The sequence below is a fragment of the Acinonyx jubatus genome, chromosome C1 (genome assembly GCF_027475565.1).
Source record: "Acinonyx jubatus isolate Ajub_Pintada_27869175 chromosome C1, VMU_Ajub_asm_v1.0, whole genome shotgun sequence".
In the NCBI taxonomy this organism is placed as follows: Eukaryota; Metazoa; Chordata; class Mammalia; order Carnivora; family Felidae; genus Acinonyx; species Acinonyx jubatus.
In genome coordinates, this window is record NC_069381.1 from 35,003,250 (window position 1) to 35,028,264 (window position 25,015).

Sequence of the window (25,015 nt, forward strand, 5' to 3'; positions counted from 1 at the left end):
ATACAAAAAGCCCGCCCTAGGAGAAGAGGAAGCTGGGTGGTCTGTATCCTTTCGTTCATTCACAAATCATCAACGCCCATTGAATGTGTTTCCCAGTGCCGGGCTCCTGGAATCTGCACAGGAACAAGCCACGGTCTCTTGCTTTAGGGAGTTCTCATTCTACCATATGGCCGACTACCACTCTGAAAAGAGAGCTCATTGGGAGCCGCAGTTTTGGGCTAGCGGGTGGAGAAACAGCCAAATACTCATGCAGGCCAGGGATTGCCAACGCTTTCTATGTCTGCAATGTCTAATGTGGCGACTCACATCGGCTTTCTGCACCAGACTCTTATGGTATGGAAAACAATCACCTTTAATCATTGAAACTGGGAGAAGGAGGGGTGTCAGTGAAGACCTCATTGAGACAGTGACACTGAATAATGGCTTGAAGAGAGTGAGTCAGGTGGATATCTTGGGTAAGAGTCTTCCAAGCTGACTAGCTAGCAAGTGCAAAGGCCCTGAAGAGAGACTGCATGTTCAAAGAACCGTAGAGAGGCCAATATAGCTGAAGGGAAGTAAGCCAGGTGGAGAATGAATGATGGCAGAGGTCAGAGGCAATGGGAGAGAGGGTGGATAATTCAGATCTTGTGTGTCTTGTAGGCCATTGTGAGGATCTGGAATTAAGCAGAAGAACATGATATGACAGGTTTTTAAAGGATCACTCTGATAACTGTGTTAATAGACTCCCTGGAATCAGGGAGTCCACTTAAGTGGCTGCAACTGCATTAGAGACCTCAAATGCCTATATCTAGACAACTCCAACAATTGTGAGAGATAATAATCGATGTTGTAAGCAGTTAGTTTTGGGGTGGTTTATAAGCTATAGCAGATAACAAGAACAATGGTCACTCTCTCTCACACATTCCTGCAATTTCCTAATCTTTTAGAAGCTTCCTCTTTTTCTGTCCATCTCTTAAACCTTGTGTTGCTTTAGCTCCTTGTAAATTAAGAGACAGAGTCTAATTTCTGCAATAAAAATAAAGGAGTTTTACTTCATTCAACAGTATTTATTGAGTGCCTAATAAGTGCCAAACAATGTCTTAGATGGTAGATGCTGGGGATACGACAGTCAGGGCTTGTAATTTTTTCCCAGACTTTCAGTTGAAAGAATAGGAGCTCAGTTAGATGTCTGGGGCGGGGGGGGGGGGGGGGGGGGGGGAGGAAGACCTGAGACTATTTCCATAAAACCAGCCTATCCCTACTCTGCCTTTTCTTCACTTTAGGCTGCTGGTGGAGTTACTAAATAATTACTTATTTTACCTAAAGAATGACACCAGGTATGTGGGTAAAAGGGAGCCATGGAGTGACTGGCTACAGAAGTCCTGAAATTTGACTACCCTTTCCTTCTACGGCAAGATACTGTCTCTCCTTGTTATTAGCTCAAGCAAACAGAAGCCTTGGGAATTACAGCATGTTTTTGAGGTAAGAACCAGTTATTAAGAACAGTATTCAACCCCATATCTGTCATCCATTTTAAAAGCTCATGTTTAAACTAGCAGATATTTTCAGGGAATTTGTTCCTGTAGTTGACTACTTGAGGGATTGCTTCAGTTTAAACTGACTTGAAATTATTCCCTTAGGGCAGCAGTTTGGAAGCTTTTTGATCTCTGGGCTCTTTACACTCTTAAAATATTGGGGACCCTTGGGGCACCTGGCTGGCTCAGTCTGTGGGGCATGCGACTCTTGATCTCCAGGTAGTAAGTTCAAGCCCCATGCAGGGTGGAGAGATTACTTAAAAATAAAATTATTGGGGACCCCAAAGAACTTTTGTTTATATGGATTATATCAATTGATATTCACCATATTAAAAACTCAAACTGAGAAATTAAAAAACATTATTCACTTTTAAGATAAAAATAATACCATTACATGGTATCATAAATGTCATTTTTATGAAAACATAAGTTTTGAAAACAAAACAATTAGAAGAATGCCATGCTTTCACCTTTTGGCAGATCTCTTTAATATCTGGCTTAAGAGAAAACAGTTGGGGGGCACTTGGATGGCTCAGTCAGTTTTTTAAGTGTCACACTCTTGATTTTGGCTCAGGTCATGATCTCATGGTTCATGAGATCAAGCCCTGTATCAGGCTCTGCACTGATAGCACAGAACCTGCTTGAGATTCTCTCTCTCTCTCTCTCTCTCTCTCTCTCTCTCTCAATCTCTGTGCTGCCCCCACCCCCCACTGCTCTCTCTTTCTCAAAATAAATAAACATTTAAAAAAAGAAAGAATGGCACAAAAACAGACACATAGACCAATGGAATAGAATAGAAACCCCAGAACTAGACCCACAAATGTATGGCCAACTGATCTTTGACAAAGCAGGAAAGAACATCCAATGGAAAAAAGATAGTCTCTTTAACAAATGGTGCTGGGAGAACTGGACAGCAACATGCAGAAGGTTGAAACTAGACAGCTTTCTGACACCATTCACAAAAATAAACTCAAAATGGATAAAGGACCTGAATGTGAGACAGGAAACCATCAAAACCCTAGAGGAGAAAGCAGGAGAAGACCTCTCTGACCTCAGCTGTAGCAATCTCTTACTCGACACATCCCCAAAGGCAAGGGAATTAAAAGCAAAAATGAATTACTGGGAACTTATGAAGATAAAAAGCTTCTGCACAGCAAAGGAAACAACCAACAAAACTAAAAGGCAACCAACGGAATGGGAAAAGATATTTGCAAATGACATATCGGACAAAGGGCTAGTATCCAAAATCTATAAAGAGCTCACCAAACTCCACACCCGAAAAACAAATAACCCAGTGAAGAAATGGGCAGAAAACATGAATAGACACTTCTCTAAAGAAGACATCCGGATGGCCAGCAGGCACATGAAAAGATGCTCAACGTCGCTCCTCATCAGGGAAATACAAATCAAAACCACACTCAGATATCACCTCACGCCAGTCAGAGTGGCCAAAATGAACAAATCAGGAGACTATAGATGCTGGAGAGGATGTGGAGAAACGGGAACCCTCTTGCACTGCTGGTGGGAATGCAAACTGGTGCAGCCGCTCTGGAAAACAGTGTGGAGGTTCCTCAGAAAATTAAAAATAGACCTACCCTATGACCCAGCAATAGCACTGCTAGGAATTTACCCAAGGGACAGGAGTACTGATGCATAGGGGCACTTGTACCCCAATGTTTATAGCAGCACTCTCAACAATAGCCAAATGATGGAAAGAGCCTAAATGTCCATCAACTGATGAATGGATAAAGAAATTGTGGTTTATATACACAATGGAGTACTACGTGGCAATGAGAAAGAACGAAATATGGCCCTTTGTAGCAACGTGGATGGAACTGGAGAGTGTGATGCTAAGTGAAATAAGCCATCCAGAGAAAGACAGATAACCATATGTTTTCACTCTTATGTGGATCCTGAGAAACTTAACAGAAACCCATGGGGGAGGGGAAGGAAAAAAAAAAAAGAGGTTAGAGTGGGAGAGAGCCAAAGCATAAGAGACTCTTAAAAACTGAGAACAAACTGAGGGTTGATGGGGGGTGGGGAGGGTGGGTGATGGGTATTGAGGAGGGCACCTTTTGGGATGAGCACTGGGTGTTGTATGGGAACCGATTTGACAATAATTTTCATATATTGAAAAAAAATATATAAAAAAAATTAAAAAAGAAAGAAAACAACTGGATTCTCCCATCAGCTGTGATGCAGTTTTGAGTGTATTCTATGATAAAACCTGACTTCACAGAGATACACAATTGAAAAGGGAGAGATATTTTAATAGTCTCGTCAGATAGTTGTAGGTAATATTCTTTGATACTACATCAAAGCTCAATAAGTGGTAGTTTGTTAAAGATTTGTTGCAATGTAGAATCACTGTTTTTTTTTTTAATGTTTATTCATTGAGAGAGAGAGAGACAAAGAGAGAGACAGAGCATGAGTAGGGGAGGGGCAGAGAGAGAGTGAAACACAGAATCTGAAGCAGGTCCCAGGCTCTGAGCTGTCAGCACAGAGCCCGAGGCGGGCTTTAACCCCTGAATCATGAGATCATGACCTGAGCTGAAGTCAGACGCTTAACCAACTGAGCCACCCAGGAACCCCTAAAATCACTGTATTAATGAACTTGTTGTACTCTAATACTTGCACTTCAAATGGACATTTTACCTACGCATGATTTTGCAACTTGACACACTGATCACTTGTAAAATATTGGTTCACTGAATTATGCACATCATTCCATATGTTGACTCATTATATATATATGTATATATATGTATATATATTATATGCATAAATTTTTAAATATATTTGTTTATTTATTTTGCGAGAGAGAGAGAACAAGCAGGGGAGGGGCAGAGAGAGAGGGAGAGAGAGAGAGAATCCCAAGCAGGCTCAACACTGGCAGCGTGGAGCCCAGTGTGGGGCTCGAACTCATGAATGGTGAAATCATGACCTAAGCTGAAACCAAGAGTCGGATGCTTAACTGACAGAGCCACCCAGGTGCCCCTTATTATATTTTAAAAATTACATTTGTTAATATAACCACCAATCTCATCAGAAAATCCTTACATGTTGTAAAGCTGGTAAGCTTATGATGACAGATACAAGTTTTCCAAACTTCTGATTTTCTCTTTTAAGCTCAAATATTATCATTGGTAGCAAATACTATTAGTGGTTTTCCTTGAAGTGACTGGCTTACTTCATTAATTTTGATAGTTTGTATGTACTCAGGGACCAAGATTTAATAAAATTATGTTATTGCTTCATCAAAGACATTAAATGAAACTTTGCTTTATTATTATTTTATTACTATTATTTTATTTTTATTGCAAGTGTGTGGCAGTGAAGAATGCAATGCATGTTAATAGAGTTTGGTATCACTGCTTTGATTCATGCCAAAGCACCAGCAGTTTTAGCCACCATTGCTTTTGCACCATTAGTGCAAATATCAATTCAATGAAAGAGGCAAATCATATTTCAGTATTACTATGAAAGTAATTTTGACATGACAGATCCATTGAAAGGATCTTGAGGACTCCTAGAGGTCCATGGAGCATACTTTTAAGAACTGCCGCCTCATGGATTCCTTCTTTCTGCTTCCCACTGCTTCTAGTACTTACATTATGGCACTTATCACAAAATATTGTCATCCCTTTTTTATGTTTTCTCTATCACACTGGGAGCCCTTGGAGGACAAAGGCAATATCTTAGTTGCTCCTCTCTACCCAGGTCCCAGCAGCACAGGACCTGGGACATACTAAGTAAATAATATTGAATAAATTAAAAATTTCTCATAAATTTTCCCTTGACCTCCCATGTGGTGGTGGAAAAACTGAGTTGAGGGCCCAGGTCACTGACAACATCTCTTTTTCTGAACATTCCTTCTCACTAAATCAATCTATATTGTTATCTATATTATGCTTAGCCTCATACTTATTATTTATTTTTATTTATTAATTACATGGGAAGTACTCAATAAATGCTTACTGAATAAAGATTGTTCCCTATAATGTTTGTTTCTTTAAAAAAATTTTTTTTAACATTTACTCATTTTTGAAAGGCAGAGAGAGAGCGCAAATGGGGGAGGAAGGGCATAGAGAGAGGGAGACACAGAAACAGAAGCAGGCTCCAGGCTCCGAGCTGTCAGCACAGAGCCTGACGTGGGGCTCAAACTCACAGAGCGTGAGATCATGACCTGAGCCGAAGTTGGCCACTTAACCGACTGAGGCACCCAGGCGCCCCTTATAATGTTTGTTTCTTGTTCACATTTCTTCCCCAGGGGACATTTGTATGTGTGTTTATCTGTGGTGGGGACTAGCCCAAGAAGGTCAAGCTCCAAAGTTCTCTTTCAGCTTTCAAAGGAAACCTTTAAAAGTTGGGCCTTGGCTCAGAAGTACTCTTCCCACGGTCTGCAAGAGTTCTCTCTTTGGGAATTTGCTGGCCACATCATAATATTCATCTACTCCATTTGGCTGTGGACTTGTCAGTGGGGCAGGAAATTATTATTTTTAGAGTACTGAGTGAAAGATAAAAATGAAAAGAGAAACTCTACTTTGGCAACCAGTTGCAGGTCCTAAAATATTTGTGTTTTATTTTTGTACATAAGCCCACCAGTTGCCTAATAGATTCATGATAAGTTAGAGAGCAAATGATGCTATAGTGTTTCTATAAAGGGCTTGGAAGGAAACTTCATTAATTAGGACTTCAATATTTCCTTTCAAGCATCCAGAATTTTCATTGTTGTTGGCTTTAAAGGTCTGAATCTGGATTATTTATGGTTAAACAATTAAAAAATACTGATTTAATCAATTTGCTAGTTTTTCTCCTTTATTAGAAGCAAAATTTTCAGAGGGCTGATTTTCCTTGTTTTTAAATTGGAAAGTATGGTTTATGAGCCACACTTTACTTATTGAACAGCTGTTTACTGAGTGACTGCTATGTGCCCAGGGCAGTTTAAGGCTCATAAGGTATATTAGTGAACAAATAAGGATCCAACCTCATCCCAACAGGCAGGGGCAGCATACATTATAAATAAATTTAAGTAATAAATGAGTAAACTGTGCAGCATATTAAAGTGTGATAAAACTTTAGAAATAAGAAAAAGTTAGGGAAGAGGGACAGGGAGGGGAACACCACACTGGCAGCTATAAAGTCTTAAGAGTTTTATGGAGGTTATTGAAATTTGGGACTTGTGTCCCATTTAAATCTCTATAACTTTCTATATAATAAATTTATGAGTATAATCAAAATGAACAGGTGAAATCAGTAAAAATGGTGGAGTAAGTCCCTCTAAAAATTCTCTCCTCCACAAAAGCAATGAGAATACTGTAAAAAATAGAATCAACTTTTTTGAACATGCTTCATGAACAGTGAAACAATCATGTCACTTCTTTCAGTATGTTGGTAGTCACCATACATCTCTTAATTGTTTATACACAGATGGCAAGAATGTAGTTGTGTTGCTTCCTTGTCTCCCAGTGATAAACCCATGTGACATAAAAAAAAAAAAGGTGGGGGACGCCTGGGTGGCTCAGTTGGTTGAGCGTCCAACTTCAACTCAGGTCATGATTTCATGGTTCATGAGTTCAAGCCCCACATCAGGCCCTGTGCTGACAGCTCAGAGCCTGGAACCTGCTTTGGATTCAGTGTCTCCCTCTTTCTCTGCCCCTCCCCTGCTCATGCTCTGTTTCTGTCTCTCAAAAATGAATAAACGTTAAAAAAATAAAAAAAAAAAAGATAACAGAATTGGTCAACAAAATGAAAGTGCAGCAAAGAAATGAAAAGTGATAAGGCAGGAAGTGAAATTCAATTGAACATATATGGAGTCATACAAGAAATGGCTGATTGTGGGAATGTTAGTACTGCTATCATGAGAGAATATAGATACACAGCCAGAGGAATTTAGTGAAGGCTACTTTATCTACATAAAGGAGGAAAATGCTTGTGACAAAAGGGAAGAAGATGTTCCAAAGGAACTTATGCCAGCAAAAAGTCCTTCACATTCAAGGAATTCTTAGAGATAAATTTAATGAGATTGTAAAATACAAAGAAGAGAATGTTGGAAGCTGATCCAAACTTAAAAAGGTATATGACAATTCATCAAAACATAGTGAAGATACTTGTTCCATATTTTAATAAAAGAGGCAAGCATTGTTTAAATTACTTTTGGTATGTTTTTTGCAAGAAAAACAATTCTCAATTTCTCTAAATGCTTTAGATTACAAAGTAGTAAATAAATATTAGTTTAGTATGTTTTGATTTCCCTCTACATTTATAACTGACAGTAAGAAAGTTTTTGATGCTTTGACAAAAAAATTTAAAGGTTACAGAACAATGGTAGTTTCTCCCACTGACTATTAAGGTCTCTTTGGTTTCAACTTGCAATGTCATTTTAATATTCTGGCAGTACTGTGAAAAATGGTTTCTTTTTAAAAATTTTTTAGGATTTCATATATATATATAAATTTAGCACAAAATTATGAGAAGATAGCATTTCAAATCAAATCAACAGTATAAGGATAGGTGCTTCAGAAAAGGAAGCTGAGAGGGGCGCCTGGGTGTCTCAGTCGGTTGAGGGTCTGATTTCAGCTCAGGTCATGATCTCACAGCTCGTGAGTTCGAGCCCTGCATTGGGCTCTCTATGCTGACAGCTCGGAGCCTGGAGCCTACTTCGTACTCTGTGTCTCCCTCTCTCTCTGCCCCTAACCCACTCAAATTCTGTCTCTCTCAAAAATAAATAAACATTAAAAAGAAAAGAAAACTGAGAAAACTTGGCCATGGTCAACAGCTAGTATGTGGAAAAACCAGGATATGAATACAGGGATGCTAACTCTACAGAATGTGCCCTTAACTAGTATAGTATGTTGACTTCACGTAAAATATATTCAATATACAGTTTCTTCCATAGGGGTTTTGAATTCATAAAAATTTAAAATTTTGTAAATCAGGAAAGAACATATATGAAATTAAGTGGCAAAGTACAGACTGGGAAAACCAAGGTATTGCAACACCTGACACAATAAAGGTATTAATATACACTAAAGGGAGTAAAATTGATACATCCTGGCAATTTGGCAGTTTGGTGGTGATTTCAGGATATTATTCTAAGGAAATAATCAAATAGGTATGGAAGGATATATGCGTGAGGGTGTTTATTATAATACTTGTAGTTTTCAATATCAAAATTTTGTAGACAACCTTAATATCCATCTACAGAGTTTTTGTTTTGTTTTATTGTAACCTCTATGCCTGATGTGGGGCTTGAACTCATGACCGTGAGATTAAATGTTGCATGCTCTACTGACTGAGCCAGCCAGGTGCCCCAGTAGAGGGTTTTAAATGAGAAGTTAGGAAAATTTCTTAAAATGTAACAAAATGCAGCTAACAAAAATAACAGTTAAAATGAGTATGCCCCTTGCCCCAGTGACCATCATTTCCACCTCTAGTCTCTCCTTTTCAAATTCATTTTCTACACAGATGCCAAAGGCAGATCTAATCATGTCACTCCCTTGCTTGACACCCTCATGGCTTGGCAATGCAAAATCCTAAAACAAGCTTCTAAGGCTGGAGTATCTTCTCTCTCTTCCCTTAATAGTCCAGTAACACAGGACTCAACAGGTTTCTTGGCTGGACTTTGTGCCCAGTTATTCTGCCTAAGGATTTAGCATTCCATTGAGCCCCACTGGTTAGTATCACCCTGCTCTTTTAACAATACCCTTCGCTACTCCTTTGGAGTTCTTACACAAATGTTATTAAATATTGTGTATGCAATTATTTAATATACTCTCTCCCACGAGACTTTAAATTCCAAGAGAGCAAAAATTATCTGTTTAGCCAACATTTTCCCCATTGTGCCTAGTATAATGCCTGACATGGTTGCTTGATGCATTCATTGAATGAATGAATGAAAAGCAAGCTACAAAATAAACAGTGTGAGTCCAATTTGGTAAAGGAGGGGCCAAACCAAGAATAGCCCCAGCAGGTACATGCTGGCCAGGCTCTTCCCTGAGAAGGGGAATGTGCTCCTCTGATAGGTGGAATGAGGGGGCAGGCTGCACAAGGGGGTGGGAGCTTGCTGGGAAGAACAGAGCTGGATGAGAGGTGGTAGCCTCAGGGGCTCCTACCCTTCTACCTCCCTGGACAGGAAGGGGCTGCCACAAGAGAGAGGTAGGTCTCCTGTGGACCACCCAAGGTACAGGCATCGGAGTCACAAGATGAGGGCTGCCTGGGAGGCTCAGCTGGGGTATTAGACACAGAATTATGGGGAGATAGGCCTTGGGAAACGCACAGCCCCAGAGGGAGGGTTCAAGGCCAAGGCCTGGAGTTTCCCAGCCAGGGCAGCATGGAGGAGCATTGGGAGAATGAATGCTACTTCACTTGAGACCATGCTTGAGGTCAACTCCTGCTGGGGGAGGGAGATGGGTCTATAAGCTCAGGAGATCTCTCACTAGGTACTTGTTCTTAAAGACTGCACCCTAGCTGTGTGGCAATTGGAGGCAGTGTATTGGGTGAATGAGTAGCTGTGCTGCTGTGTCTTTTGTCAAAAGCTTGACCTGGCTGGTTTATCAGCCATCTCAAGGCTTTGTCTTTTACGATGTCAAATTCTTCTGCCTACCTGGTTCCTGAAGGTGGATTCCCATCCTCCATCCCAGAAGATGCCAGGCCAGGCTTTGCACACCACTGCCCCCTCTCCCAGTAGCGTCCTTATTTCCCTGCTTATCTCCAAATTTAATGTTTGTCACTGTGAGACTCACCACTCCTACTTGACACATGATCTCCCTGGCTTCCAGCCAAGAGCCCTGAAGTCCTAGAAGAACCTTCTCTGCCATCCCTCTGGAGCCCAATAAACACATTCTGAAGGAATGAATACATCCATTTATTAAACTTTCCCATGTGCAAGTTCTTCTTTGATGGGGTGTCATGGAGGCCCTTAAGGGAGGAGCACTGGGGCATAGACCTGCATAAGGCTTAGGAGCAGGTTTAAAGTCTAAGCTTTGAGTTGGGTGAAAGGGAGCTACTGAAGATTTCAGAGAGGACATAACTGGCTTTAACCTTGTACAATCTTGGAGATGACACAGCAGATGGGGAATCAGGCTGGAGGCGATGCAGAAGCATTGAATACGGTATGGTGGTGGTGATTTAATGTTGAGAACATGTAGGTTCTGAGCCAAAGAAGGTGATGGCACTGTGTAGTTTGAGACTGGGTTGGAGGGAGGGCAGAGCTCACACTTTGGGTATGGAGGAAGAGGAGGAAAATACAAGTATGTGAGTGAGAAGATGCTTAGCTGCTGCTTCATTCTTGGGGCAGGCGACCAAAGAGGATAGCCATTACTCCAATGCCTTGTTTGGGGAGGAGCCTCCACCACCCTCCAGAGGTTTTAGTTTTGAATCCAGGCTGAAGCCAGAGAAAAACAAGGAGCAAAAGGGGGGGTGGGGGGAGCCAAGAAAAAAAAAAAGCAACAACAAAAAACTGAAGTAAAGTCCATGGGGTGGGGAGCTAGAAGGCCCCCTTCAAGTAGCTCAGGCCTGGCAGCTTGTGCTGGGCTTGTGGGATTCCCTCTCACAGAGGATGAACAACTCGGGAAGCAAGCCCGAGCACGCACAGGGCTTGTGGGTCTGTGGGGCTGGGCCACCAGGGTCAACCCACCACCCCCACTCCAAGCAGACACAGGGGCGTGCTGTCTTTTTCTGAGCATGTCAGCTCAGGTCAGGAGTATGCAGACCCCACTGGTCCAGGGAACATGTCTTCACCCTGGGCGCCGCCTAGTGGGACCTGTGCAGGCACGGTCCTGCTGGCCCGAGGCTGCCCCCTGGTGCCGCCTCACTCCTCCCAAGGGCTCATGTCAGTGTCAATGGCCACGCAGTTGTACGCCGCATAGCGGAGCTTCTCCTCGCACACCTTGGCACTGAGGGAGACGGAGACTTGGTCAGCACCAGGTGCAGAGGTCCTTCCGTCACTACGAGGGTCAGTGCGGTCTGTGCGCGGGGTGATGGGTGATGGGGTTCCAGTTTGTGCACTTCAGTACTGGAAGTCCTCCTCCTTCCTAGGATACCACTCCTTCCCCCACTCCCCACTCTCTAGGTTTGAGCCTAAGAAACCCACCTGGCATAATGTGGTAGGAAGAGGGTGCTTGAACAAGTTGAAGACTCAGGCAGCGCATCTGTAGTTTCATAGCTGGGAGCGTGGAGGGGCCACAGATTAGAAAGAATTGTAGGGGCACAGGGTAGGGGTCTGACATGTGAGTATGTGTGGGGGGAAGAGGGCAAAGGCCAGCAACAGACCCTTTGGACCCTTACCCCTGCCACCTGCACTCACCCCAGTTTGTCTGGGTAGATATAGATCCGTGCTGGCAGACGGCTGCGGCCAGTGACAAAGCGCAGGAAGCGGCTCCGGTCCTCTGGATGGAGAAGGAAATCAGTGCCTGCACTAATGGTGGGGGAGGTTCTACAATTTCTACCCTGTTTCTGTATCCCACAAGTGGAGTCTGAACCCAGGCATCACTCTCCCCTCTTCCACTGACCGTTGGTGAAGTTGTTCAGTGCTTCCCAAAAATATTGCACTCGAGTGTCAGATGGCTCGAAGTCCTCAAACCGGGCTGGGGACAAGGTCAGAATTCATTCTTAGGTCCCAACCTACCTAGTCCCTAAGCCTCTATCCCTGTGTTGCCCTGCCCCACACTCACTGAGCTTTCGTAGAGCGTCCACAGTGACCTCTGGGTCCCCGCACACTTTTTTCTCCAATTCCTGCCAGGTCAGCAAGTCCAGCACAGCCTGTGGCACCACCTTTAGCAGTCCTGCCTGCATGGCTGCCACCTGGAGAAGGAGGGAGAGGCCTGGCTAGGGAAGAGGGCACAACTCCCAAATCAGTGTGTGGTGGAGTCACTTGGCATCCACTCATAGAGATAATGGAGGACATGACATGATGTTTGTTTAGCACTAGGGGCCACCTAATTCTAGTTCATTCCCACCAACAAGCAGGAATGTAGGGCAGAGGAATGGTAGGGGCCAGAGTTCTTGGGATTGGGTACTGGTAGCCTATTAGGCTAGGCTCTGATTATCAGGAGCTGTGCAAAGCTCTCTGTTCTCCTGGCCTCTGGGTGGTACCTGCTCCTTGCTCTCTTCTAGCCGTGTCTTCTGCACCAGTTGGATGAAACGGGAACGGTCTTCATATCCCACTATGATGCCTGCACCCCCGGGGATCAACTCTACTACTTGCTGGTCACTCAGTACAGTGGTGAATGTTAGTTCCTTCCCAAATTTGAACTCAAATGTCTCCTTGTCCATTCCTTCCATCACTTCCAAGAGCTTCACCTGGGGGTTGGAGAGAGGCAAGGAGGTCAGCCTTTCATTGTTGAGACAATGTTGTTTTCTCTCAAGATGCTCACAGGGAAGCAGGAGAGGCAGACAGGCAAGGCAATCCCATGCAGGTAATGAGGGCAGTGAGGGGGTCAGTACAAGGGCTATGAAAGCATCAAGACAACACTTCCTTGGCTGCCAGGGAAGGTGTCCTGCAGGAAATGGCATCCAAGCTAAAACCTAAATGATGGCTGGTTGTTGGCTGGGCCACAAGGAAATCAGGAGAGAGAACATCTTGAAAAAAGGTTGAAAGAGCAAAAGGCCTGTGGAATCTGTTTGGCTAGAGCCTGAATGTGAACTAAGTGGACAGGCATACAGAGGTCATATAAGGTTTGTCAGGTTCTGCATTTTACCCTAAGCCCAGAGCAGAGACACTGAAGGGTTTAAACAAGAGGAGGGAAATGAATTACTCTGGCTGCAGGAGATCAGATGGGTAAGAATGGACATAGAACACCAACTTTGCAGTCACTGATTGTGTCAGAAAGGAAGTGGCCTGAACGAGGAGGAGAGCGGTGAAATAGAAGTGGACAGATTCCAGAGGGAGATGTAACAGAATGTGGGAGGTGAGGAAAAAGGAGGAATGAAGGCTGACACTGAGGCCCTTGGTATGGGGAAGGGTGGGTAGTGGTGCTGTTCTGAGACAGGGACCCCTAGAGGGCAGTAGACTGGGAGGTGATGAACTCCCAGTGCTGAGCCTAAGGTTCCATCTGGGGCAGATGTCCTGCAGGCAGATGCATATATGACTCCAAACTTAGGAAAGAGGCTGGAGATGGAGGTAAGATTTTAGGGGTCACCAGAATAAAGAAAGTAGTTGAAGCCATGGGAACAGAAGGAGCACATGTGAAGTTAGAGAAGGTTCAAGACATCCTTTGGGAGCAGCAATCTTCAGGGGCTGCATAGAGTAAACACCAGGTCCAGGCCTTACTTACCAGCACAGAGTCCACAGCTGGGAAGTCCTTGCTCCAACTCACTTCCTCACCAGAGAGCTGCTTCCATACAAAACCAGGCAGAGCCAGGACCTATGGGACAAATAATCACTATGGTATTCTCACATTGGGCTGCCCAGGTTTGGGTGGTTCTTCTTCTTTCCAGGGGCCAGGCTCATCTGATGTGGGTACAGATTAGGCTACTCACCAGGAATTCCTTACCCCGAAGGGCAGCCCCCATCAGCTGTCCAATCCATTCATATTTGGCAAAGTCTCGGCAGGAGGGATTAGGCACATACATGTCCCGGGCCTCACCAGTGCCATTGCCCTGCCCCCAAGATAGAGCTGTCAGCATGGCATGGAATGGACCCTACTTTGTTGCCCCAGATTCTCCAAAGACTTGCCTGCACACTTTCCACCAGAGGCCCTGAATGATCCCTGACTGTAGAACAGCCCCTCCTTTCCTGTCTGCCCAGAGGCTGCCCCAGGCAACTCGGTCCCTCCTCTGCTCCCTCTCTAGTTCAGCACCTGGGAGGTTTGCAGAGATGAACAGCAGAAACAACTTGAGAAGTAGAGATAGGAGATTACCTGGTTGGCTGTGCGCACAAAGAAGGGCAGAGGCACAGGGGTGTCTGCTGAGCTAGGGCACAACTCTTCTGACATGTCTGCCAGGCTATCTCGGAAACCACCCCCTGAAATGACACAGATGCTCTCCACTGGGGAATTCAAGAGTCCCAGCCCCGATAAAGGGTTAATAAGCAGGTCTTCTATCTTGGTTAGCTCGTGACCCCAGAAGCCTCTACCACTCTGAAGGCTGGACCCTTATTATCCTTTGTCAGGGCCTTACCTTGGTCAATGATGCCTTCTGCAATGAATTTACACTCCCACCACTGGTCATAGCGCATGGGCCACCTGTAAGAAGGAGTGGATGCTGGGCCATCCATGCTGGGCCAGGGCTCAGGATGGTTCACAGGATACCAGCCAGAAGTAGGGGCTACGGAGGGGTAATGGTGAAGGGTTCCAGAAGCAGTGTGCAGGTATATATAGTTTATGTAACTCCAGCACAAATCCCTCAACCTCATGCCATACCTGTAGTCCAAGGGCTTTTCATACTTGTCAGAGGGCTTGAGGCCTTCATAAACCTGGGGGCAGGGGAAAAGGGAGGGAGTTATAGGAAAGTCTGTTTCAAGATCTGGCCCCACTCTAGACCAAAGACCTTACTCAGGTTCCTCTTGGTCCAGCCCCCAGGCCCTTTACTGACCCTCCCTTGGTCCGACCCCAAGTGGTCCAGACCTGGGTGAAGACTGCGTTCTTGCAGGCAGGGTCCCTTAAGGGGCAGGCACGGTGTTCCATGGCAAGGCGCCGGTTGATGTACAGGCGTGGCATGAAGCTGGGCTTGCTGCTTTCTGAGTCACGCAAGCACTGGGCCACTAGCCCTGGCCTTTGGCGTGATAGCAGCAGGAACTGCTTCACTTGCTGGTGAGGAGAGGTGGCCAGAGCAAGACTGGCAGGCAGTCAGTCTCTGTCCAGGACCCGGAACCTTCCTCTATGCCTGGACCCAATTCCACGGTTCTAGTCCATGCCTAGTTCATCCCCCCCACGACCCTCCCCTTCCTTGTTTCCCGTCTCTCCCTTAGTCCAGTCACCGGGGTTGGGGGGGCGAGTGCTTTCTAAAACAAAAAATCAAACTTTGTCATTACCTACTTAAAACCCTTCCAATGGCTTCACTGACCTGGGACATAGTCCTTGCTTCACAGCCTGGCCCATAATGCCCTCTGCTATCAGGGCCTGCTATTTGCCTCCCCACTCCCAGCCTCATCCCCAGGTCATACTCACATTTACCTGTATACTTCTCTTAAGTCATCTAGCAGCTAACAACTCCCAGGATGCACCTCTCATGCAACCTGCCTTGTGCACACTGTCACTTCTTCACCCCAGCTCTTGTATATTTCATATACTATCTGGGAGAACAGCATGCCTACCACTGAATTTTAACTATCTGTGTCTTGCTTTTTTCCTACATTCCCAGAGCCCAGCAAAGGTCCAGGCCTAGAGTAGGTTTGAAGAACTCTGTGTAAAAGGGTGAATGCTTGCATGAACAGAAAGGAGGAGCCCACTGCTGAGACCAATACTAGGTGGGCCAGGCTCACCTTAATCTCACTGAAGGTGCCAAGCGTGTGATCCCAGGCAGGTACCAGGTGGTGTAGGACACTGTCTAGGATCTTTATGAATCTGGGGTGAGTGGATAAAGATAATGCAACTAAAGAAAGTAGCATGGATTTAAGACCCTCTCACTCCCCAACACATAAAGACAGGAGAAGGCAGGGCCCAGGGGCTGCCCTGACCCTTGAAGTGGAACAGCTTACAGTACAGGGCCTTGAGAACCTCCTTCATACAGACATGTGAGGTTCAGGATGGGGGGAAAGGACGGGCCTGGCAGGCCCAGGACCACAGCCACCTCTGCAGGAGAACAGCTCTGCGGTACAGTACTTCAGGGTCAGTGCCTTCGAGGCGTGGGTATCGCACCAGACTGGCTGGCTGGAACAGGTCTGCATTTAACCCTAGTTCCCGCTGTCTAGATGACTTGATCTTGATCCCTCGAAGACGCACGTCAATCCCATCATCTGGGGGAAGGAGTCAGAGCAAAGTTACTTAGGGCACCTACTGCCTCTTGGTTCTCAGAGCTGAGAATGGCTCTTTGATGCTCAGACTTTTGTCATCCATAGCCCGTAGAAACTTGGGACCTTTGTGAGCCCCTTCTACTCATCTGACTCTGATTATTATATTCTTTGCCGGTTCCTCCATCCATCACTGTAATATTGGGATGCCTGAGGGTCCCAACTCAGTTCCTCTTCCAGATGAGCCCAAAACCTCTATGGCTTTAAGGAAGGCATATACCTGGTGCCTCCCACCTGGCTCAGGCCCAAAGCTTCAAATCCTGGAGTCAGTTTGATAGCCTTCATCCCAACTCCAACCCCATTTCTTCTCTACACTCACTAACAGCTAGCCACTATCTATACTCTGTCACTCCCTTTCCCTCCTTATAGCCTTAAGCCCCACCTCGGCACTCCACGATGCGGATCTCGATGACTGGGAGATGAACGGTCATGTCCTCCAGGACACAAACATCCCCGATCAGGGTCCTGAGGAGATGGATGTGAGGCACTTTGAATACCCCTTGCCTGTAGGGATTGCTGGGCTCTAACCTAACCTTATGCTTCCAAGTGGGGGCAGGCCCCATTACTAGAATCATGCCCCATGTCCCCTCCCAGACCAGCTTGCTCACTCACTCATCAATGCTCACGTCACTCAGCTTCTTCAGGTTGTCCCCTTCGCCTCCATAGATCACTACCCGCTTAGGCATAAAGTTGTCATCTGTGGTATCCACTGTGAGCAGCAGCTTCCTAGGTGGTCAGAGTATACACACAGGTCTTTGTATACTTATAAGCACTTGGCCTGCCCACCCTGTCCTACCTCAGAGCCCACTCACTTGACAATGGTGCCCTTTTTCATGGTAAGCCGTACCCAGTGCTGGCACTGGGAACCATCACTCTCCCAGTAGGTGTCTGCATTACTGTCCGTCAGGCAGGACACATTGAACTCCTCCTGGGGTGGGGCAGAGAGGTGGAGTCAGTGTTTACCCCACTCTCTGCACTGGGAGGTGTGCTTTGGGCCAGGGAGCACAAGAAAAAAAATACATGGAGCTGGTCAAAAGCACAGCTGGTATGTGTGCAAGTGGGGATTCCTACAGGACTTCCAAAATACAGTGCTGGACTAAGTCTGGCCTGTGGGGTTCAGGTTTGGCCCTGGCTTAGAGGTGAGGGTTCTGGATCTAGCAAGATGGGACATCTTGCTTGGGGTGGGAGGAGTCCCAGCACCCACCGTGTAGGAGGAAACGTCTATGCTCTCCACATACTGCTTCACGCTACCCAGGTTCTCATCTTCCTTGCCCAGGTGGTCGTACAAGAAGTGGATCAGGTCTTCATCACACTCGTAGGTCCACGTCGGGGGCACATAGCTAAGCAACCCCAAGTCCCTAATTAGGTCAGGCCCAGACCTGCAGATCCTTCCTCCCTATCCCACCCCAGCGCACTCACAGTAGCCTCTGTACAGCTTCCGTGTATGCCTCGGCTGGCTGGGGCCTTGATCCAAGGCGATGAGAGTATGTCAGGTCCACTACTTGTTCCCATCTGTGGGCACAGAGTAGGGGATGGGATGGGGAGACATCACTGGGCAGAATGACACCCCCAGTGGGCTTTCTCCAGAGCTCAATCTCCACCAATCTAGGCCTCCAGAAGCTTCACCCCAGCTCCATTCAGGTGCCGCCCCTTCCTGCTCTTAACCCGGCCTTCAGTCCACATCCCACCTCCCTCGCTGTGCCACACTTCCTTCCCGGCCTAGGTTATCAGGCATCAAGCTCCGCCCTTTCAAGTGCAGCACCTGAGCACAGGTCGGTAGTCCACGCCAAAGAGCTGCTGCTGCCGCTGAAGATGGTCAGGTGTGTCGATGGGTACGAGGCGGGCCCCGCCCTCGGCCGGTCGGCACACCAGCAGCCAGCCTTCGTTCAGTCCGCAGTCGCCCAGGTGTTCTGCCAGCTGCTCCTGCCAAGAAGCGCAAGATGGGAACAGCCGTCAGGGAACTGCCCAGCGGCCCGCCCTGCCCAGCCCAAGGCAAAGAACACGGAACGCAATGCCAGCTCAATATGGGGGTGGGGAGGAGAACAGCCTGGAGCTTCCCTGGCCCCGGGGTCTTTTGCGGATCCCAGGGCAGGCCTGGGAGTACCTTGGTCAGCTTCACCCAGAGCCCGTGGCCGTTGCACAGCTCCTCTCCGGTAGTACGCACGCAGGCGCCGCGCCGGAGCTCAATGCTGTCGCGGGCAGCGCGGAGGGGCCCGGAGCCGGTACCAGGGGCGGGGCCCGCGGCTCCCACGCGCAGCCCCAGGCCCTCCGCCTCCCACACCGGCAGCAACACGCGCGAGGGTCCCGCCGGGTCCTTGTAAAGCTTGTAGAGCACCTCGCGCGGCACGAAGGCCAACGCCTTTGGTAGCGGCCGTCCGGCGCGGAGGCTCTGCGCTGCCTCCGCCAGGAAGCGCACGCGGCCCAGCAGCTGCCGAGGGGACTCTAGAGCCGCGCCCGGGCCTGGGCCCGCCATGGCGAAACAGCAAAAAGAAAGGCCAGGGGTGGTTGAGCTGCTGAAGCCGCCGCCACGAAGGCTTATCAAGCTTCTCACCACGCTCTGCCCCGCCTTCGGCCAGCCCTTGCCGTAAATTCTGGACTAAGAGCATCCCTCGCACCCGCCGTATTATCCTATGTACCCGGATACTTAATCTTTTTGCAAACCAACGTGCCTCCCACTCAGCCAACCAGACCCAAGTTCAGTAGTCTCCAACCTGATCAGTCTCCCCTTTTTCATCCTTATTGCTGCTACCATTTTATACCCTCATTGAACCACAATCATATCTAGCCTGAATCATTGTAACAGCCGTTTTTCTCGTTCTCTGGCCTCCTGTTTTTGCCTTCCCACACCCAATGAGTCATACTAAAACCAGAAGAATCTTTAAAAATCTTCTAGATATCCTCTCAGGCTCCCCATCCTAGGGGCAGTGTTACAACAACGTTTGGGAGAATAATCCCCTGCTCGACCCTACCAGTACACGAGTCTTGAGTTGTTCAGGCTTGCTCCTGGTAGTTATTCCTAATCCTAGGACACACAGTTTCTCCCAGTAATCCTGAACCAGAAGAGAAGAAAGGTGCAAGGTGGGAAAGGGACTCCAAGGTGGTTAGATAGGATAGAGGCAAAAAAAAAAAAAAAAAAAAAAAAAAAGAAAGAGAAAGATGGACAGGTGTTGAAGTACAACCATGGAGGAAAAGGAAACTTTGTCTTGTGCCCTCCCCTGCAACCAGTTTTACTGAGATAAATTCATACTCCATATAATTTACCCATCTAAAGTGTACAATTCAATGGTTTTTGATATATTAATTTTTAAAATTGTGGTAAGTGTAACAAAATTTTCCATTTTAACCATTTTAAGAGTACCATTATCTATTTTCAAAACTTTTTCATCACTCTAAATAGAAACTCTTTCTAAGCAATAACTCCTCATGGCCTCCTCTTCCCAGCCCCTGGTAAATTCTAATCTACTTTCTGCCTCTATGAATTAGCCTATTCTAGATATTCTATAGTGGAACCATACAATATTTGTCCCTTTGTATCTGTCTTATTTCACTTAGCATAATATTACAATAATATTGTAGCATGTATCAAAACTTAATGTATTTTTATGGGCTGAATAATATTCCATTATACATATGTGTGTGTGTGTGTGTGTATATATATATATAGTATATGTGTATGTATACACATACATATACACACTACATGTAGCTTATCTATTTATCTGTTCATGGACACTTGGATGGAAACTTTGTTTTAATATAATTTTCAAATAACCAAAGTTATCAAGAAAGAAATAATAAATGACATCATGTAATTTGGTCAGGTTTCCTTTTTTTTTTCCTCCCTAGGAAGTTGGGAATGTAGTGCCCCACTTCCCTTCTCTCCAAGCTATTTGTATGCTACCACACTACTACAGAATAAAGTGAACAAGAAAATCTCACAAGGGCGCCTGCATGACCTGGACTCTGAAGACATCTCCAGCCTCTTTAATTTCACCAGATTAATCTTCTGGTTCCCATAATAGGTTATTTGTTCTTTTGCGTCTTCTTCTTTTTTTTCTTTTTTAATTTTTTTAAACGTTTATTTTTGAGAGAGAGAGGGAGAGCACAAGCCAGGGAGGGGTAGAGAGAGGGGGAAACACAGAATCCCAAGCAGGCTCCAGGCTCTGAGCTGCCAGCACAGAGCCCGAGGTGGGGCTTGAACTCCTGAACCGTGATATCATGACCTGAGCTGAAGTCGGACACCTAACGGACTGAGCCATCCAGGCGCCCCTTTTGTGTCTTCCTTTTGCACATGCTGTTCCTTCTGCCTGGAATACCCCCACTGCTTTCCCCAGCTAAGCGAGGAGCTTTTGCTGGCTGCTTCTAGCTTTTTCCTCATAAAACATTTACTATTATGCTTGCCAATTCTGTTTCCCCACCAGTCTGTAGCTTCCTAAAGGAAGGGGCTGTCTTGGTCACCACTGTAACCTCCGCATCTATTATACTGCCCGCCTCTTAGTAGGTTATATAAATATTTAATGATTTCATTTCCCCGGATGGCTTGGTTCTGTAACCGACGGTGTGCCTAGTCATTACGCATAAGATTGTTAGAATCATTGAGCGTGGGAGTAAAAGTGAATCTTGGGCTGAACCTTCGGGATTACCAGGGCATCCTGGTAACGCCTCCTCACCATCTCCTCATCAGAGGAGCGGAAACTGCTGATGCCAAGGTAAGGTGTAGTTATAGCGAGGTTCTTGGGGGTGGTGTGGGCGTGGGGCGGCGTTTGTTGCTGCGTCGCTACAGCGGACTTTACGGTGACGGAGGTAGGGTGGTCCTACAGGCAGCAGCCAGGACAGCCCGGGAGCTGTTGCTGGAGTCTGATCATGTGACTTTCAACATGGCTACGGCCCTGGTTCATTCCAGGAAGGGGTGGAGCCTGATCTCAGAGCAGGTTCCAGTTCAGTTTAAAGTGCGGACTGTGCTTGCAGTCGCTGACAGCTTATCATGGAGGCTAACGGGTTGGGGTGAGTTCCCTGCACCACGAGGTGTGGCCAGTGTGGCTTCTGACCTGAGTCTTCCAACTCAGAAATCTGCCGCTATATCCCTCTTCCTCCGCCCTGGAGAGCTCCCAAACCGAACTCCAGTCGCTGGAATCCCGAATCCTCCACCCATGGATTCCCGAGACTTTCATTTAGGGGATGTCCCCAGGACTTTCTAATCCTCAATTAAGATCCGTATTTCGGCACCGTCTACTCTGATTTCTCCTTGACTGTCCCTCAGCCTGGGGATCTATAAGCTCCGGAACCAGCCCATAGGTACCCCAGTTCCTGAGATTTTTCTGGTCCAGAGACCCTAATCAATCCTTACTGAGCTTTCCTTCCCCCTCTCCCCAGTCTTTCTAGTGGCTTTGGCTTTGAGCTGGGGGGAGTTGGGACTGTGTAAAATAGAGGCCCCAGCGCGGGCCCTTCTAGTCTTGTGCGCCATCTGATAGGCAAAAAAGAGGCGGAATGGGTGGGGAGCCACAGCTTAGGAACTGGCCTGGAGAAGGCAGATAGTGGTGTTGGAATGAATTCGCCTTAAGAACCCAGGCCTTTCCCAACCCCCAATCTAGTTTACTGACACCTACCCCCACCCCCTCCTGATCTCCAGATCCCAGGGTTTTCCAGAGCTGAAGAATGACACGTTCCTGCGAGCAGCATGGGGAGAAGACACAGATTACACTCCCGTTTGGTGCATGCGGCAGGCAGGCCGCTACTTACCAGGTCAGGGTCAGAGCTTGGGAGTCTAGGTGAAACTCTGGAGGGTGAAGTTTTTTGAGGGGCAGGGGAGGGGTTCACAGGTTCCTCAAGGTGGAGCCCTGCCTTCCCTCTTCTGTTTGCAGAGTTTAGGGAAACTAGGGCTGCCCAGGACTTTTTCAGCACCTGTCGCTCCCCAGAGGCCTGCTGTGAATTGACTTTGCAGGTGAGAACTCCACAAAAAAGGGAGGAATTTATGCCCTCTGCTTGCCTCCTAGTAACCTGTCTTCTATTTCCTACAGCCACTGCGTCGCTTCCCTTTGGATGCTGCCATCATCTTCTCTGACATCCTTGTTGTACCCCAGGTACCTGCTCAAACCTGATGAGTAAGAAAGGGTAAAGATAGTCAAAGCTCAAGATAAGCACTTATCTTCACCTAACAGGGAAAAACTTGGGCCGAAAGATGGAGTGTGGCTGAGTTTCATTCTCCTTTTCCTCCTTCTTGGCATGGGCTAAACAGCCTTTCCTTCTAGAGTTACAGGTTGGGAATCCAGATATTTTCTCCCCCTCCAGGCACTGGGCATGGAGGTGACTATGGTGCCTGGCAAAGGGCCTAGCTTCCCAGAGCCATTAAGAGAAGAGCGGGATTTAGAACGCCTCCGGGATCCAGCAACAGTGGCCTCTGAGCTGGGCTATGTGTTCCAGGCCATCACCCTCACTCGACAACAGCTAGCTGGGCGTGTGCCGCTGATTGGCTTTGCTGGTGCCCCGGTAATGTGGAACATGGCAGGGACTTGGGCATGGGAAAATCACTCTGGAGGGTCTAGTGTACACAAGGGAAGGAAGTATCAGTCTGGCTTTTACACCTGTGACATTCTCTTTGTATCCTTTTGCAGTGGACTTTGATGACATACATGGTTGAGGGTGGCAGCTCAAGCACCATGGCTCAGGCCAAGCGCTGGCTTTACCAGAGACCGCAGGCTAGTCACAAGTTGCTTCGCATCCTCACTGATGCTCTGGTCCCATATCTGGTAGGACAAGTGGCTGCTGGTGCCCAGGTGGGTCCTGAGGGAGAGAAATAGGCTGGGGTCTAGAAGGAAAAGAAGCAGCAGAGTTTCCTACATCTGAGAGGATAAGTGTCTTAATGCCAGGCATGAAAGAAGCTTGGCCTGCAGTGATTTGGCTGGCGCAGCTAAGCCCACCTTGATGTTGACATTGGCAATGCTGTATGCGTTAAAAAACCAAAGTTAGCACTGGGATCTAAAGAAGGCAAAACTTTTTGAATGGAACTGGGTTTATAGGCTTAGGCAGTATGAGGGTCTGAAGTCACTAGGGAAAAATTGAGATACTTTCTGTGTGTGAGGCCTGAGATTCTTCCTCTTTGTGTGTTATATATTTCTCTTTACTACCTCCCAACTGTAGGCATTGCAGCTCTTTGAGTCCCATGCAGGGCATCTTGGCCCACAACTCTTCAATAAATTTGCACTGCCCTATATCTGTGATGTGGCTAAGCGTGTGAAGGCCAGGCTGCAGGAGTCAGGCCTGGCACCAGTGCCCATGGTAAGGATGGGGAAAGAGTAAGTGAAGGTGGGCCTGTGGAACTTTCAGGGTATTTCCTGCATGGACTGAAGTGACCACTAGAGGGCAGCAGAGGCGCAGCCAAGATAGGTTAGCGGGCATAGCAAGGTCCTTTTGTAGCCTCAGAGGTCTGCCCTTTTCCAGATCATCTTTGCTAAAGATGGACATTTTGCCCTGGAAGAGCTGGCCCAAGCTGGCTACGAGGTGGTTGGGCTTGACTGGACAGTGGCCCCAGAGAAAGCCCGGTGAGTGATGGTGGGTGAGGTGGAGAGGGTGCAGCTGCCATGTGTGCAATCACCAGAACGTGGCACTGACTCTGCTTTCAGGGAACGTGTGGGGAAGACGGTGACCTTGCAGGGCAACCTGGACCCCTGTGCCCTGTATGCATCTGAGGTATCAATCCGAGTTCCTGTGTATGTCTGTGAGTTTGTGTACTCCCATGGTTGTGGATATGGTTGTGTGTATTACTGTGTGTTTGTGTCTTTATTATATCTGTTTGTCCCTCTAAGTGAGCTCTAGTAAAGCAGGATTTTTTTTTTTTTATAATTGTTCATTTGTGTTGTCTTAGGGCCTGGCCCATATTAAGCATCCAGTAGACTTTTTTGAGTGAATGATTGAATGAATAACACTTAGTAGAAGCATGTCTACATGTGTATGTGTCACTATTATGTATAGTGAGTGTAGGGTTTGCTGGCCCCCCTGTAGCCAGTGCCCTGTTGGTCCCCCAGGAGGAGATTGGACGGCTGGTGCAGCAGATGCTGAATGACTTTGGGCCACAGCGCTACATTGCCAACCTGGGCCATGGACTTTACCCTGACATGGACCCAGAACATGTGGGGGCCTTTGTGGATGCCGTGCACAGATACTCACGTCTGCTTCGACAGAACTGAGCATACATGTTTTCCCTCAACTGCCACTAACAAAGATGATTGATTGTTTCCAGGAGAATAAAAGTTCAGAGTTGGAGTCTAGCGTGTACTTTCATTTGTGAAAGATCTTTGCCCTTATCCTCAGTTCCTTCTTAGCCTCTGCTCCTTCCTGGATGCCCCTTTCTGCATCCTCTCCACAAGTCATAGGAGCTTAGATGTCAGTGAATATGTACTGTAGGACTTAATGTCAGCGCTCTCACCACCATCATGCTCTCAGCTCTCCAAGCATGAAAGCTAAATGGGGTTGGGTAAAGCTTCCTGGCAGCTGAAGCTGTGACATTTGCAGAGAAATGGAGTCCCACAGCATACACAGCCAGATTTATAGGGAT

At 46.8% G+C, this 25,015-nt stretch overlaps 2 protein-coding genes across 6 annotated transcripts; one reads left to right on the forward strand and one right to left on the reverse strand.

Moving 5' to 3' along the window:
* Nucleotides 1-10,364: 10,364 nt before the first annotated feature.
* HECTD3 (HECT domain E3 ubiquitin protein ligase 3) lies at nt 10,365-19,045 on the reverse strand. Of its 4 annotated transcripts, none has more exons than XM_027059352.2 (21): nt 18,569-19,045; nt 18,227-18,387; nt 17,884-17,976; nt 17,669-17,804; nt 17,277-17,392; nt 17,077-17,190; nt 16,847-16,929; nt 16,245-16,410; nt 15,937-16,018; nt 15,080-15,262; nt 14,876-14,928; nt 14,634-14,698; nt 14,375-14,478; nt 13,995-14,114; nt 13,790-13,879; nt 12,609-12,815; nt 12,188-12,317; nt 12,026-12,100; nt 11,821-11,902; nt 11,608-11,679; nt 10,365-10,732 (listed from the first exon to the last, which is right to left on the reverse strand). In XM_027059352.2, the coding sequence occupies exons 1-21, from the start codon at nt 18,935-18,937 to the stop codon at nt 10,594-10,596; spliced, it is 2,640 nt and encodes an 879-aa protein (XP_026915153.2). In that variant the 5' UTR covers nt 18,938-19,045; the 3' UTR covers nt 10,365-10,593. The 4 variants fall into 4 exon arrangements, with proteins under 4 accessions (XP_026915153.2, XP_026915151.2, XP_026915152.2 ...); XM_027059350.2 differs by having other exon boundaries at nt 10,365-11,461; nt 18,569-19,044; XM_027059351.2 differs by having other exon boundaries at nt 10,365-11,410; nt 18,569-19,041.
* A 1,975-nt stretch (nt 19,046-21,020) lies between these two features.
* Nucleotides 21,021-24,723, forward strand: UROD (uroporphyrinogen decarboxylase). Of its 2 annotated transcripts, none has more exons than XM_015066847.3 (10): nt 21,021-21,173; nt 22,094-22,206; nt 22,326-22,405; nt 22,482-22,544; nt 22,753-22,950; nt 23,076-23,237; nt 23,602-23,739; nt 23,902-24,002; nt 24,084-24,150; nt 24,486-24,723. In XM_015066847.3, the coding sequence occupies exons 1-10, from the start codon at nt 21,166-21,168 to the stop codon at nt 24,645-24,647; spliced, it is 1,092 nt and encodes a 363-aa protein (XP_014922333.1). In that variant the 5' UTR covers nt 21,021-21,165; the 3' UTR covers nt 24,648-24,723. The 2 variants fall into 2 exon arrangements, with proteins under 2 accessions (XP_014922333.1, XP_014922332.1); XM_015066846.3 differs by lacking the exon at nt 21,021-21,173 and adding an exon at nt 21,311-21,468.
* Nucleotides 24,724-25,015: the final 292 nt, after the last annotated feature.